The sequence below is a fragment of the Triticum aestivum genome, chromosome 3A (assembly GCF_018294505.1).
Source record: "Triticum aestivum cultivar Chinese Spring chromosome 3A, IWGSC CS RefSeq v2.1, whole genome shotgun sequence".
NCBI lineage: Eukaryota > Viridiplantae > Streptophyta > Magnoliopsida > Poales > Poaceae > Triticum > Triticum aestivum.
Window position 1 is genome coordinate 35,142,390 of NC_057800.1, and position 16,139 is coordinate 35,158,528.

Sequence of the window (16,139 nt, forward strand, 5' to 3'; positions counted from 1 at the left end):
AACTCATGCACGCCCTTAATGTACTCGCGGGTGTGTCTGTCACCGTACATCCATTGTCGGTTCATCTGCGTGCATTATATATAATTAAGTGTCCAAATTAATAGAAGTTCATCATCACATTAAAACCAAAGTGCATACATAGTTCTCATCTAACAACATATAGCTCTCCAGAGCATCTAATTAATTAAACCATACATTGAAACTATGTAAAACATTTCAATGCGAAAACAAATGCGATCATAATCGCAACCAAGGTAACAATTGATCCAACGGCATAATGATACCAAGCCTCGGTATGAATGGCATATTTTCTAATCTTTCTAATCTTCAAGCGCATTGCATCCATCTTGATCTTGTGATCATCGACGACATCCGCAACATGCAACTCCAATATCATCTTCTCCTCCTCAATTTTTTTTATTTTTTCCTTCAACAAATTGTTTTCTTCTTCAACTAAATTTAACCTCTCGACAATAGGGTCGGTTGGCATTTCCGATTCACATACATCCTAGATAAATAAAATCTATGTCACGTTGGTCGGCATAATTTTCATAAACAATAAATGAACCAATAGTTATAAAGATAATATACATACCACATCCGAATCATAGACAGGACGAGGGCCGACGGGGGCGGATACCAAAACCATCGCACTATATAAGATGCAATAATAAATGTAAGAAAATGATACAAGTATCTATCTAAACATACAAGTAAGAATATTTTTCCTTTCAGAAAGAAGATAAGAACAAGAGGCTCACCACGGTGGTGTCGGTGATGAGATCGGCGCGGGTGATCGACGGCGGTGAAGACGGGGACGGGGCGTGACGGACCGCTAAATCTAGACAAATCTCGAGGAAAATGGAGCTTGGAGGTCGAGCTTCGAGAGGAGAAAGCTTAAGTAGTGTGGCTCGGGCATTCCATCGAACACCTCATGTGCATAGGAGGTGAGCTAGAGCACCACAAAGCCCTCTCCCCCTCGGCTAGAAAAAACAGAGCACTGTGCTCTGCTCTTGCGCGAGGGGGTATATATAGGCACCTCATTGGTCCCGGTTGGTGACATGAGCTGGGACTAAAGGGGAGCCTTTGGTCCCGGTTCAAGCCACCAACCGGGACCAATGGTGGTGGGCCAGGAGCGAGGCCCATTGGTCCCGGTTCATCCCACAAACCGGGACCAAAAGGTCCAGATGAACCGGGACCAATGGCCCACGTGGCCCGACCGGCCCCCTGGGCTCATGAACCAGGACCAATGCCCACATTGGTCCCGGTTCTAGACTGAACCGGGACTAATGGGCTGACCCGGCGTGGACCATAGCCCTGTTTTCTACTAGTGCCAGTTGGATACTAGGGTGACACCTATGACACACTTACTATTTTTTCTGGCGACGGTGCACCTACCCACTTTGCAAGTAATCTCAGGGCATGTGAGCAGTACGGAAGATATGAAGTGGCTCCTTACTGTTAGTGCATCCTGGTAAATTGTGGTGTTGAGTTTGTGCCAAAGAAAGTTTCTTAGAGGGAAAGTGCCCAACGCCCACTCTCCATTTGCTTTGATCGAAACCAAATGCCTTCCAACCATTTTCTATGAAGAGAAAAGAGCAGAGTACTGCCGCAGCTGAGGCCTAACAATTGTAGAAAATCAAAAGTCAATTGATGTCAAATTTATTAAACCATCACCACGGCAGGAATGCCCAGCAGTGGTTGGTGCAAAAAGCCTAGTAGTGACGGGCCAGGCTCTCAGGGCGCTCGCCACTGACCTCCCGCCACAGCTTTGTTATGGCACAGTGTTGTAGTGGCGCGTATGCGTTATCGCCCGCACAACTATAATAACTACCGAGTTATTTGGCCGAGACATGATTTTCAGCACCCGGGTGCCCCTACACCCTCTATGAACAGTAAATTCAAAACAAATTCAAAAAATTCAAAAAAATCTGAAACTTTGGGACATCGAACATCATGAAACTTTTGACGATCTTGCAAAGTTTTAGCTAAAAATAACATTCGAAGAGCACTCAAATAAAAAAAACAAAATCATTGTTCAAAGTTTATGTACATTTTTGAGCAGTGATTTTGTTTATTTTGGTGAGGGCTCCACGAAGGTTATTTGTTGCTGAAACTTTGCAGGAACATCAAACTTTGATAGTCTTTGATCCCTGAAAGTTTCAGATTTTTTGATAGTTTTTCAATTTTTTATGAATTTACTGTTCATAAGGGTGTAGGGGCACCCGGGAGCTGTTAGACATTTCTCTTGTTTGTATGTACCCCGCCACTGCTTTGTCTCTGCTCGCCACTGTTGTGCGTATTAGTAAGTGCTAGCACCTTTGCCGCCCGCCACTGGTAGACTGGTAGTGATGTCGTTATATAGAGTAATTGCTGTCGTGGCATCATTTTAATGGTGCTAAAGCAGTATTTTGCACTCAATTATTCCACTGGGATCAAACAATTGTATTACAATGGTGATACAATAATTAGGAGTATTAATGATGCAAACATACAGTATAAGAAGTGTAGGGCAACAAATAATTATGCGTGTCTTAACTCATATAATGAACAGCGAATCAAGATGTTCTGAAGCAGTGTATCGCTCGTAATCGATTACCGTAATATGTCTTCGACTCGATGAAGTCGTTCTTCATCTCGCTCTAACTGGCAGTGGAATTTCCGATCCTCATTTACAACCTCTTTGTTGATGATTTTGGCCAACATCTTTAGGAGGCCCCCATACTCTGCTAATAGTTTTTCTATGTCCATGTCCCTCTCCATCTCTTCAGACCACTTGATGATCTGGCTATCACTATCAAATATTTGCTTTTCTTCAAAATGTGGTCCATGATAGCCATGGCATAGTAGCCAGACCTATGAGAGGTTTTCACATTTTGTTCTTGATAGCAACAAGCTCTAGTGAAGAACTTGAATTTTGAATGTTCTGTTATCGTCTCTCTGAAGTTTTTACACTTGGTGAGAGCATCATTTAGAACCTTCTTCAATCTGGTCCGTTGGTTTTTAGGTTGTCTTTTTGAATCGATGAAATAAGTCAAGCCCTGCATCGGCAATAGTGCGATTACGATCCAATGTCGGTCGCTGCGCAAAAAAATGAAGAAATTAGCATTGATGAGATCAAACCACAAGGCCATTTATATGTTTCAAAATAAATGAGTGACGACTTACTTGTTGTAGTATGGCACTAGAGGTGTCCGTATGTGGATGATTGACGATAAAGAACGGGAACAAGTAGTCTGAGATGACTTCCTGGCCTTCTGCGGCTTCCAGGTTGTTGCAATGCATGTAAAAAGGATCAGGTAACTTTACTATGCAGGAGTAGGGCATTTGTAGCTCAATGAAGTACCTAAAGCCGCATTAACTCTGAGGAGACTGCACTGACGGAGAAGATATTTGCATGGATGACCTCATTAAAGGCCAGATCAATGATGTCTGCCGGAAACTCCTAGACAAAACTATAACCTTCTATGACCTTGACCGTGTATCCATGTTGGCCTTCTTTTCATTTATCTACAACATGGGTGTGTAGAACTTGAAGATCAATCGAGAGAATCCGGTAGAAGCAGTTCCCCAGGCTTATACATATTCTTTTTCCGCCCTTTGTGGATGACAACATGCATAGGTGGTTTGTGTGCCGATGATCCGCAACTGTCACGTGCATTCTTCTCCCCTGAATGCGGAATATCTGGCACTACGTCTCTGATGTTGGCATATCTGTGGGGAACCTCCTCTATATCATTTATCGGCCAGTTAAGCAGGTGGCTCTGGGTCACTTTCCCTAACATTGTGATGCCCTCTTCAGGGGGATGTGGCAACGACCAATATTCAAGGCCCGTCACTACCTCCTACATCTGCACCCTCGTCATGTCAAGTGCCGGGATGACCCTGTGCATCATTCTGCTACCATTGGTAAATGGGGTAATTTGCCCCTTGGCAACCTTGTCTTTACCCCACCGACGTTGGCTTGCGGTCAACATGGAATAAAGTGGGATGCTCGTGGCTGTTAGGTGATCCTAGGTGTATGCTGCAGGGTAGGACTTGGCATGTTGTGCGGAAACATTTCTGCTAACCTCTTCTTGAGTGTTGCGTCTATTACCGCATCTAACTTAGTTTTGATTATGTACTTCCTTCTGTAATTTTTTAGTTCTTTGGTTTTAGGGTAGGCGTCATCCTACCACATCTTACCCATGCCCAATACATGCCTAGTCTTGGTCTTCTTGTTAGGCCCAAAACCCTCGTTCATTGTCCGGGTAAGAGGGTCATCATACCTATTGCTGTAGGGAGATTCATGAGGGCGAGGTCCAAATTCCTACTTTATTTTTCTCCACAAAAAATACATGTGTTTTGGTAGACGATTATTAAAGTACGTAAAAATAAGTTGTGGGGACTAAATTATTAGTGGTGATTGATGTTACCAAGTTCTCCTCTGTCGAGCAAAGTTTCTGCGTCGGGAGGACCAACTCCTTCCTGTCTGTGTCTTGCACTGCACGGGCCCATAGAAAACAGAAGTCATGAGCAGGATCGCAATTTTCCAAGAACGGAGGCGGTTTACCTGCGGCTATAAAGTCCGCGGCCTCCTTCTCCCACTTCGGTATAGTAGCTTTGTAACCACCAGGGCCCAAACGGTGGTTACCTAGCAGATTTTTTGGTAAATTTCGAAAATGGAAACGAATCGATATTTGGTCAAAATAGTGACACTCATATTAAGTACTGCAAATCAACACCAAATTTGTGGCTGTGCAATCGAACTCCACAAATAACGCTTGTAAACAACAATTATGAAAAAACATAAAATACAATACCTCCACCGAAAATTTCGGCATGAGCTTTGCTAAAAGTATGGCGTATTGAGTATCAGGAATTTGCGAAATGGAAATGACTCATTGTTTCGTCAAAACATTGGCACTCATATTAAGTCCTGCAAATCAAACACAACCATCTGATTTGTACATCGAATGACACCAAACCACATGTTTGTAACAGGTACATCTAAGAACATCTAAGATCTAACTCCTCTGTATGGCATTTCACGAACACGTTACAATTCTGTACAGTAGTGGTATATTATGGATGTGAAAAATACCTTTTGACAGATTTGGAGAAGAGCTTGCGAAGTCGGCAACAGTGTTGGAGGAGATGGGGTTCGTTACGACAGCCGCGAGGGTCGAGAGGTGCCAATGCATGGTGGCGAGCCATGAAAGCTGTAAGAATATACAGAAAAGGTGATAGATGGTCCCCCGGGTGCAGCCCTTTGGAACTTTGAAAATAAAGGCCCTCACAGTTGTTAAGCTTGATACTAACCATGTAGTTGTACAAGACTTGTTTAACCCAACCACACAAGGTAGTATTGAACCCTCTCAACTTATGGCATTCCAATAGGACGTCCCAATTGTCCTTGTCATACAACTTTCTCAAAATCAAGTTTAATCACTACCCGAACTCTCTTCTTGACATGAGTATAATTAAGTAACTCATGAAGAGACAACACCCTGTCCATAATATTTCTGCCTTTAACAAAGGCATTTTGGGTGGGGCTAATGAGTTTCTCAGCATATTTCTCTACTCTTCGGTCCATTACTTTGGTGTTGAGGTTGTAGGGACCCCCAAGGAGGCAAATAGGCCAAAATTGTTGCATATGGTCAAGACCAGAGACAATGGGTAGGAGCTTAATAACCCTGTAACTCGGATGTTGGACATCCAAAGTACATTTATGAAAAGTACCAAACAACTGCATGATTTCATGCTTGACAGTATCCTTACAACATTGATAACATTCTACAAGGATATTGAGGGGCCCAGGAACCTTATTAACATCCATGGCAAACAAAACGTCCTTTCGTTTTTAGTAAACTCGTGAGTTAATCAGCATTTGTCGTCAAGGTTAAGCTTGTCATCGGTCCTCCAAGTATCAGGGTCAATATGAAATTGATTTCCGATGGCTGGACCAAACAATTATTTATATAAGTTACTGGCATGTGTATTAAATTGCCAGTGCCCAGAATTTCAACGTCCCAAAGATAGGGTCGTAAAAAGTTCTAGAGCGGGACCTGGACCTCCCTCCCTCCCCTGATGCCACCCGCGAGGCGTCGGCGAGGTTTCCCTATCACCGCCGCTGCACCCCCCTCTTCCTCCCTCCTCCACCCTCGTCGCCGCCAAGGGGCGCGGCCAGGCGAAGCCCAGGCATCGTCTGCGGCGACGGGGCTCCTTCGTCCCCCGCTCGTGGGGTATGGCGCAGGCTAGATCTCCCGGCTGGGCACGGCGCTCGATGCCGGGCATGGCGGCGCGGCGGCGCCCTGGAGCAGGCCGGCGATGGTGGCGTTCGACGGGCGGCGGGCGCCATATTGGTGATGTGGGCCAGTGGTGGCATTGGCGGCGGTGCTTCCGGCAGCGCGCTTTGGCGCCGCGTCCGGTGCGCGAGTCGTGGGCGACCCTCTCTCCATGGTGCTCTGGTGGGGGGGGGGGCTGCAAAGGTGGTGGGCTGCTCCCACCCAGTCGGGCCATCGCGGCTGGGTGGCGGCACTCGGCTCGGGTGGATCCCCTGGTGGCTTCTTCAGGCAGCGGCGGCGACAGCTCAGTAACCCTCCCTCTCCGGCTTCTAGAGATGGACGATGCCTCCTGATGTTCTGGGCCTTCGAAGCAGGGGCGGAACACAGTTCCGAGGGGAAGTTGGAGCTGACACAGGTGTCGGTCGTGGCAATGGGCAACTTCTCCGCCTTCCCCTTCCCCTGGTCGATGTTGTCGCGGACCTTCTCGAGGGAGCTTTGCCAGCGGCGGTTCTGGAGGTGGTTGGGGTCGTGAATCTGGACAAAGTCGTGGACATTGGTGGCTTCGGTGTGGTCTCATGGCGGGGCGGCGGCCCTGGTGGTGGGAGTCGCATTGGTCGTGTGCGCGGCTTGAATGCGGGCAGGCTACTATGGCCGCTCGGGCGGCATGGCTATGGGTGTTGGCGGACCGGGGTGGCGGCGGGGGAGCTGAAGCACCGGGGTACATCACATACCCAGTACCGCTCTGGTCGATGGTGACGGCATCCGTGGGCGTCATGTTTCTCCTTGCAGGCTTCGTCGTGGTGCTTCTTCTCCCTTCATCTTACTCCGGGTGAAAACTTGATCTTTGGATCAGATGGTGGCGATGTTCTTGCTCGTGCCCTTCCTGGAGGCACCGTCTTGGAGTCCTCGGTCCGGCGTGTCCGTCGCACATTCTCTCGGATGATCTCTCCTTGGTGGTGGTCTCCGTCGGCTCCTAGCGGATCCTTTTTTCTCATCTTTTAGATGCTTTGTGTCGTTGAGGTTGTGTGTCGGTGCCCGGCATTCGTGTATCTTGCCTTGGGTCAGTGTGGCGTGCGTTTTGTATTGGATGCTTGATGTTGTGGTTGTGCTTTATAATATAAAGCGAGGGAAACCCTTTTTCGTAATTTCAATGTCCCCACACTTGATAGCATGGGTAGTATAATTCCTCTTGTGACCATTCGCAATCTTATGAAAATAATAAGTATTACAATCCCCTTTGAGCAACCAGCACTCATGGGAATGCTGAAGCCAATAGATCTTCTCATTGACCACCATCTCATGCAACTCAAAATTAACGTCCACTTTCCTACTATACAATTCTGGAAGAAGAAGGCCATCCTCCTCAAGCTCTTCTAACAATGACAACACGAATCTAAGGTGGTGTTTGGTTCTCTAGTCCTAGGACTTTTTCTAGTCCCAACTAAAAAGTCCCTAGTTTCTAAAAAGTCCCTCCCTGTTTGTTTCCAGAGACTAAGAAGTCCCTAGTCCCTTCCTAGAGGTTATTAAATGACCATGTTGCCCCTAGTATATAGAAAAAAAATCAAACAACACCATGGGGTGGAGGGCCAATGGGTGCATGGAGGGGCATTGTTGAAAAAGTTCCAAAAAGACTCTCCTTGAGAGTGTTCTTCATTTAGTCCCAAATGCCTAGTTTAGTCCCTAAAAAGTCCCTCCCGTTTGGTAAAAAAGTCTCTAAGAGGGACTTTTTCTAGTCCCTACACAAAAAAGTCTCTGGAAACAAACACCCCCTAAGATTTTCCTTTAGCTTCTTAGCATGACCAAATTTATCTGAACCCCAACCTTTAAAATAGAAGTAATTAGACCAATGGTGTCTAAACTTGCTACCAATGTTTAGTTTAGTGCACGAACTTGAAGAATACACCGATTTGGTGCAAAAACTTGGCTTTCTGATGCAAATACAGTCCGAATCACGTTTTCATACGTCTGCGCTGCTGACTAGATGCCAGCGTGGCTGCGGGACCCAATGTCAGCTAGTGCCATCGCGCACAGAGGCATGTGGCCACGCGGCTGGGTGAAATATCACAAAAACCCCTTTGATCTGTTTATTTTTCGCACATAAGCCCCTGAGCCGGTGGGACACAGCAGCCCGCCCATATCCTAACATCCCGCCTGTGTCATGATCTGCCTCGGGCTCTTCTCGTCGTCTCTCTCCTAGTTCGATCGTTCGGTGCCGCCGCCTGGGTGGATCGTGACGGCACCATTGATCGTCGCGGGCGCGAATGGCGGCGCCTCGTCGGCGAGCTCTCGGAGATGCAGCTCCTCCATATGGTGAGAATTGTGTCGTCTCCTCTGCCCCTCTGTCTCCTGGTTTCTATAGGGTTTTAAATGTATGTATGGCGCGACAGGAACTAGGATCTGTATGTCATGGTGCTGCTGTGATGATTCTTAGTTGTGTTTAGGTTATTCCCCTAATGCGCAATGACACTTTAGGATTTGAAACTGATGTTTGTTCTTAGGTAATGTGTGGGTTAGAAAGGCACCTCTTTTTTGGTATTTGTGATGGACAAAAAAATGCAGATTTGATGACATAGATGATGGTCGATTTGATCTTATTAGAAATATGAAGTAGGTATACTGAAAATTTAACAGTAGCATTACTGAACTTGATGGCAGTAGCATTCCTGAACTTTTTGACAGATGCTTAACTGAATGTTGGACGCTTAACTGAATTTTTGACACTTGCTTAACTGAATTTTGACTAGTAGGTACACACTCAATTTTGATCAGTGACCATGTATGTACGTGCATAGTGTAAGCTAGTCAGTACTTGTTGGGTGAGTTTCTGTAAGCAGCCAGCAAGCAAAGGGCATTGTTGCCTGGACAATTTTGTAAGAAACAGAGCAGACATACAGACGCTTATATGATGTTGCCTTCAAATCTTTGGTACACATTCTTTATATGATGGAAGATTAACTCCTGGCATATGCTTACAGAGATCTTTGGTGTGCATTATGCAATTGAGCCTTACCTTAATTTATCACACCCGTATTTCATAGCTGCAGAGCCACTCAGCCTTCAGATGTCCCTACTCTGCTCTGTAAAGACAAGAACTCGTCTGAACCACTAGGAACCTCTTCCTCCCCATGACAGCCATCCATCCTGTGGCACTTTTTTCTTTTTCATTATCTGCGAAAGAACGGACTTTCATTCATTGACATGGGGCATAAAATCATCCTGATAGATGAGCTGAATCTCTTCCTGCCCAGACCCTAACCATTAGTTGGTAGGCAGAAAAAAGTGGAAGGCATTCGTACCAAAGGTTGCTCGTGTGTATGTGTGCTCTGTTTCTTACTCTGCTAGATCTTCCTTGTTTTTCCAGAAATTCCACCGAGCAACCTGTGTGCGTGTGTGAGTCTATCATACCAACACAGCGGGAGACTCTCTGTCAATAATTTGTTTGTTTTATCAATTTTGGGTTGTTTACTGCAAGTGTTTTATGAAGTGAATTCTATGCTGTTAAGATAGTGTTCTTACCACTTATTTATCCATATTTACTGATGCTAAATGAATTATTAACTAAAGTTAACATCATTCAGAAATTTGTTTACTAATTGTGTGTTGTAAGCTGAGGTAAGAGTGAACTAGTTACTTCTTCTTTGCATTGCAGATGCTTTTGATGGTCTTTTCTGAGTTCAGATTCACCGCAGAGGCTTCTTTTGTGGAACTGATAGCAACAACACATACAAGGATTATGAAGTTGACTGGTTTGACAACTGTGACAGTGATACTTGGTCCATTTTAAGGATTGATGATTTTCTGCAGCAGCTAGGGTATGACAGAAAGAGTGTAAAGCTTGATGTTTTTTGGTGTCAGCCGGGAAAGACATTGGGTGATGGACTAAGAGAGATAAAGTGTGCTGCCGACATCCTTGCAATGATAGCAGCAACTATAGAGCACAAGAATTTGTTGCTGATTGTAGACCATGGAGAGACAGTTAACAGAGTTATGAGAGATGACATTATGCTAAATGATAAAAATATCCAAGACGAGGAAAGAAGTGTGCCAAATGATAGGAGGGGAAGGAGGTTATTTGGGGAAGGATCATCATCAGGTTGTGGTGATGAAGAAATAGAGGAGGAAGGTGGAGTAGACGCAGCAACAGCAGATTCAGAGACTGGTGAGGATTTCTATGATAGTGACTTTGATATAGAGATGGGGACGATGATTTGTTCGAGACAAACATAGATAAAGAAGTGGATGATCACAGAGAGAAGGATACATCATGTGACTATGAAGCGGAGCTAGCTGAGGATGCTGTCAATGAACCATTCATGTCTGAACTTGATGAAAATGCACCTAAGTTCATCAATGAACTTGATCTTTTGCTTAGAGGACTATTTTGATTACCATACTTGTTATTATTAATGTAATGAACATTTGGATGTGATGTACCTTGAACTTAAGTATTTGGCTGTCATGTTATGTACTAGACCTATTTATAGTGTTGCCGTCAATAATTTGGTACTGAATATCACTGTCTTGCTGTCAAACTGTAGTTGTGATGACCACAAAAATGTTGTCAAAATTTGGCACTGAATATCACTTTCTTGCTATCAAAATTTAAAATTTTTGCACCGAATATCATCGTGTTGCTGTCAAATTTTAGCTATGATGTTCACACAATTGTTGTCAAAATTTGGCACTGAATATCAATTGGTGCTGTCAAAATTTAGTTATGATATACTACTGTAGTACATGAATCATTCGATTCAAATCATGTTTGATGTACAGGTACATGAAACAATAATTTCAATTTGATACAGGAGATTGATTCGGTACAGGAGATTGTTGTACATGAAATTGACATTAATATAAAACTGCAGTACAGGAAACAAAACATCTCGAATTGCCATTTTCTTTCAATACACAGACCAAGCATTTCAGTAGTAAATCTCATTGAGTTCATCAAAATACTAATTTTGTCTCAACTAAACCAAAATACATTAAAACAAAATGCATCAGGACCTGCCAGCCATTGCAAACATGATTGCGACTAAACCAAAATACATTAATATAGCAAAACATTATCATCCTATCTCTGGATAGCAACTGATCTCCATTGCAATCATTCTCTTCTCCATTATCCGCTTCTCCTTCACAGCTTCTATGTCACCATCTTTCTCCTTCAGCTTCTTCTCCAGAACCTCTTTCTTGCTAGCAAGATTAGCAATCACAATTCTCTCCCTTCCTTGCCATGGTTTGTCGATCCATTGGCATAACCAAGTCCTCTCCTGTTAATAAACAATTCACACACTAATAAGAGGCTCCAGTAATAACTGATGTGATCTACTCAAATTATCACAAACCACAGAATTAAGAGGACCTCCTGAATTCAGACCCAATGTTACCTCATACTGTCACACCAAAAACAATGGCCCTGTGTCACACCTTCATTGCATACACGTCGAGCAGGCGCATCTCTGTGCCCACACAAGTCACCCTTGAGACAGGTGTAGGAGCGCTTTGAGTAGCAGAGGAGGACCAATGGCCGAGCGGCGGGAGGATGAGGAGGAACGGAGGAGGTACCTTGCGCCGTAGAGGCTGGAGGTACTGCAGCAACTGGAGCCGTGGGCAAAGGCCCACGTGCTGCCGCTGCACAAGCCGGCGGACGAGCTGTGGCAGCCGGCGGACATGCTCCTGGACGCGCTGGCGCTAGGCACGGACGGCTTCAACGCGGCATGCCTCGAGCACCGCGGCAGGGCGTAGGGCGTGCCGGCTGCGCAACCGGTGTGCCTGGTGAAGAACACGGTCACGGAGGAGGCCCTCGCCGCTGTCCTTTTTATTTGCCTACTTGAGCGCGCCGCCGCGGTGGAAAGGGGATCGAGGGTCACGGCTTATGTGCGAAAAATAAACAGAACGAAGGGGGTTTCCGTAATATTTCACCCAGCCGCGCGGCCACACGCTTCTGTGCGCGATGGCACTCGCTGACATTGGGTCCCACGACCATGCTTGCATCCTAGTCAGCAGCGCGGACGTATGCAAACGTGATTCGAACCGTATTTGCATCAAAGAACCAAGTTTAGGCACCATTGCTGTAATTACCTCTTTAAAATATATCTTAATTTTATTGAGCTTGATGTCAAGAACGTCAATAGGATCTGAGGCCTGCACAGTCCTATTCCAGATCTTATCGACCAGACCTAGGAATTCATCGTTTTTAACACAAGACAGGTCAAAACAGAATTCACGGGTTTTAGGTGCCTCTCTCTCTTCATCCCCGGACGAAAGTCATAGAGGGTTATGGTCAGAAATTTCAGGCACTAATTTCCTAACAGAAACTATAGGAAATAGGTCCTCCTAACTACCAGACTTGAGATTCCTATCAAGTTTATGAAGCGTCTGAGAAAACATGACCAGCCATTCATGTCCAGAAACAGCTAAACTAACAGAAGAAACAAGAAGCTGTAAGAGTTTTTTTCTTTCATAAAGGGCGACTTTGTTATCTTAGAATGTAGCATCAAGTGATACAAAGCATTGTGAGTAACACCCGGCCTGTACGTAAATAGGACTAAGAAGCCGTAAGAGTGTGCAACCAAATTAACACTCCAACAATGGGTATCCACTCCATTCAATCATTCATGCATCTCACGCACACAAAGAAGACAATCCGGTGACAACAAATACTCATCGAAGATATTCCCCAAAAAACTCCTACACTAATTCATAAAAAAGAGCAAATCTAGCACGTATTCATCGAGATTACAAACCGCTTGTATCTCTAGCTAGCTATAGCTTAGAGACACCTTGCCCCGTAGCCTGCGCTCCTCAACAATGCCTGCTTGATCTCGTCTGTGCTTATCACCTGCCTCTTCCCTTCCGCCTACACACCGGGCACGCCGTGAATGGACATTGGCGATCGAATTTCATTGGCATGCAATGAAGGAAAACTTAGAGCTAGTATTTCAGAAGGAGTTTACTTGTGAGCACGAGGCCTGCATGGCGAAGTCACTGAAGCAACTCACGACACACTGCTCGATCTCCAGCCCCAGCACGTCCAGCGCGGTCACCGTCGCAATCAGCGCTCCGGGGTTTGTCGAGCAGCAGATCTCAATCTTCGTGTCGCCCCCGCCTTGGTTCTCGACGTTAGCACATAACTTGGTGGAACTCCTCGTCGGCGTCCCCTCGTTGCCACCGCTGGAGAAATTTTTGAGCAGGTTCAGCTCCTCGGGCGTGGTGCCCATCTCCTCCTCCACGGTTTTAATCCGCTCGGTCAGTTCCTTGACGTAGTCTATGGTGTCCCCGAGGGTCGCAGTCCTATCCATGTGCAGTTCGATTGATCGGTTAATTAGATCTACACATGTTAATTAAGGTCCACAACTCATAGATAATTCGATATACAGAAATTAAGGGCGATGCGACAGCACACCTTGCTAATCTTGGGCACGGCGGACCGGAGCATGGAGAGGCGGTCGTTGAGCCGCTTCCGGCGCCGCCTTTCCGCCATGAGGTTCTTTGACGGAGTTCCGCTTCCGGCATTGAGCTTGCTCTCCGGGTGGGTGCCGGAGGCCGGCATGCTTCTCATCCCCGAGCTCTCCCCGGCCCCTCCCCCGAACACGAACGTTGACGAGCTCGCAATAGCGTCATGGAGGGGAAGAGTGAGCGGCGCCTTGCCGGCAGCAGCCTGGACGACCGCGGGAGGGTCAGGGATGCAGCTCCTCCAGGGGTTGCACATTTCGCTCAGGTAGTTGAAGTTGAACTCCTGGTGCGGGTGCGGACGCACGGCCGGCGGCGAGGGCAGCATGGGCTGCTGAAATGGGCCACTCCTCTCCTCGGCAGTGCAGCCCTTGCCGCCGCCGTAGAAGAGGAGGTCGCTGATCGTCATCATGCTGTTGCTGCCCGGGTACGGCGGCGCCGGCGCCTCCTCCCGGTGAAGCGGCATGAGCTCCTCCAAGAAGGACTCCTCATCAAGCGGATCCATCCCTTAGTTGGTGTTATGCTACTAGCTTTAGAATATGATTGCTTCCCTCGCGCTTGCTTAATACAGCCACGTCCACAGGCCCAACTTGCAGGTTGCAGCCTTGCAGGGGGTCACGGAAGCAACAAACCCAAGCGACAATAATTCCGCGGCACCACCTGGCTAGTAGGTACTCTACGGCTAGTTTTGGTGTCGCCACGTACTGGTCACGCAGAAAAGGGCAGACAAAACCTGAGAATTGAATGGAATCTCCCCGTTTTTAATTAGCCAGGCCCATCTACGTACGTTGGCAGTTTCAATTATCGTCAGTGTCGTTTTCGATCGCCTGAATTCTGGTACTGTTTCGCGGCCACGGGACGGCGGTGATCGAGACCCGGCTACCAATCCCCGATCGAGCGACAGGAGCGAGCCGTTTGAGATCGTGGGCACGCCTATTTGCGAGAGTCAAGGGGGGCTTAACCTTGATCCGGTTGTGACCGGGACGTTGGCAACAAACAAAAACAGTGGGCGGGCGCATGGAACAAAACCGAGAGCTGTCGAATGTTGTCATGTGTGCAGATTAGTACCATGTAGACTTGCTGGAGCGCTACATTTGCTGGGAAAATATCAGGTGATGTAGAGCATGATAACAGCTCCCGCGAGCCAAGCCGTTTGAGATCGTGGGCACGCCTATTTGCGAGAGTCAAGGGGGGCTTGTGACCGGGACGTTGGCAACAAACAAAAACAGTGCGCGGGCGCATGGAACAAAACCGAGAGCTGTCGAATGTTGTCATGTGTGCAGATTAGTACCATGTAGACTTGCTGGAGCGCTACATTTGCTGGGAAAATATCAGGTGATGTAGAGCATGATAACAGCTCCCGCGAGCCGTTGTATCTTAGATCCAAGGCTGGCGCCTGGCGCGTTGATCTCCTGCAAATTCGCCGAAACCTCAAGGAGTTTGACATTTACACGCAAGTCTAGGACCTCGGTTGGTGACCCTTGGATTTTAGATCCAAAGGCTCGCCGGAGCTCGTATCACCGGATAGCCTAAGGCTCCATATCATCTGATACTCTCACATTTGCTTATGTCGATCAGTCTTTGGTTGCGGGGTGAGGTGCCATGGCACACACCGGCGGATGTACTGCAGCAAATCACGGGGGCACGACAGGTTGGAGGTTGCAGGGCCTACGCGTCACTCGGGCTGCATGCATGTTTGTGGACCAGCTATGCATATGTCCGTGACCTGGAAGCTTTGGCACGTAGCAGGTGTGCTCAACTTTGTAAACAAAGACAAACATCACCATCATACTCGGTACAAAGTTAGTTCAGAAACAAAAACATAAAAAGACAGTGCCACCACGACAGCTTTGAAGGACATAGTACCTAGCGTAATGCGGCAAAGGTCTAGACTAGTTGATTGGAGGAAGCAGGGGGTCAGTGCCGCGACTCGTGGAAATTATGAAGTCCATAGGGTCGACGTCCTTGGCACTAGCAAGCAAGCTTCACTGAAGAACGAAATTGCTCTGCACACGGCAGTGCATGGACAAAATCTGAACGATGCCCACCTTGTACGGTGCTGATTTGCAAATGATGCAATCTAATGGATAACTTTATCCACCGTTCAAGAATCAGCTGACAACGTATCGTCCGTATATCACTGCTCACTGAAGAATGACAACCAATTTGGACAAGTACTCAGTAGGTCTGTTGGGGAATAATATATGTTCAATTGTACACTTGTTACAAGTAGTTACTACCGGAAGATGGTTTTTTACCGAGTGACCGCCGGTTTGCTGAGTGCATTATGCTAGTGTTGGCCCAGACCCGACGCCGAGTACTTTCTGGCGACGGTGATACGACCGACTATGGACGATGACGAACAAACTTTGCCGACAATCTCAACGAAGTGCTTTACGTCGATACACACCGTAGTGC

At 46.7% G+C, this 16,139-nt stretch overlaps 1 protein-coding gene across 1 annotated transcript; it reads right to left on the reverse strand.

The window, feature by feature from the left end:
- Window positions 1–12,743: 12,743 nt before the first annotated feature.
- LOC123057742 (transcription factor BHLH3-like) lies at window positions 12,744–14,320 on the reverse strand. Its single transcript, XM_044480650.1, has 3 exons — window positions 13,675–14,320; window positions 13,226–13,570; window positions 12,744–13,128 (listed from the first exon to the last, which is right to left on the reverse strand). Exons 1-3 carry the CDS (start codon window positions 14,224–14,226, stop codon window positions 13,042–13,044), a joined length of 984 nt encoding a protein of 327 aa, XP_044336585.1. The 5' UTR covers window positions 14,227–14,320; the 3' UTR covers window positions 12,744–13,041.
- Between the last annotated feature and the right edge of the window lie 1,819 nt (window positions 14,321–16,139).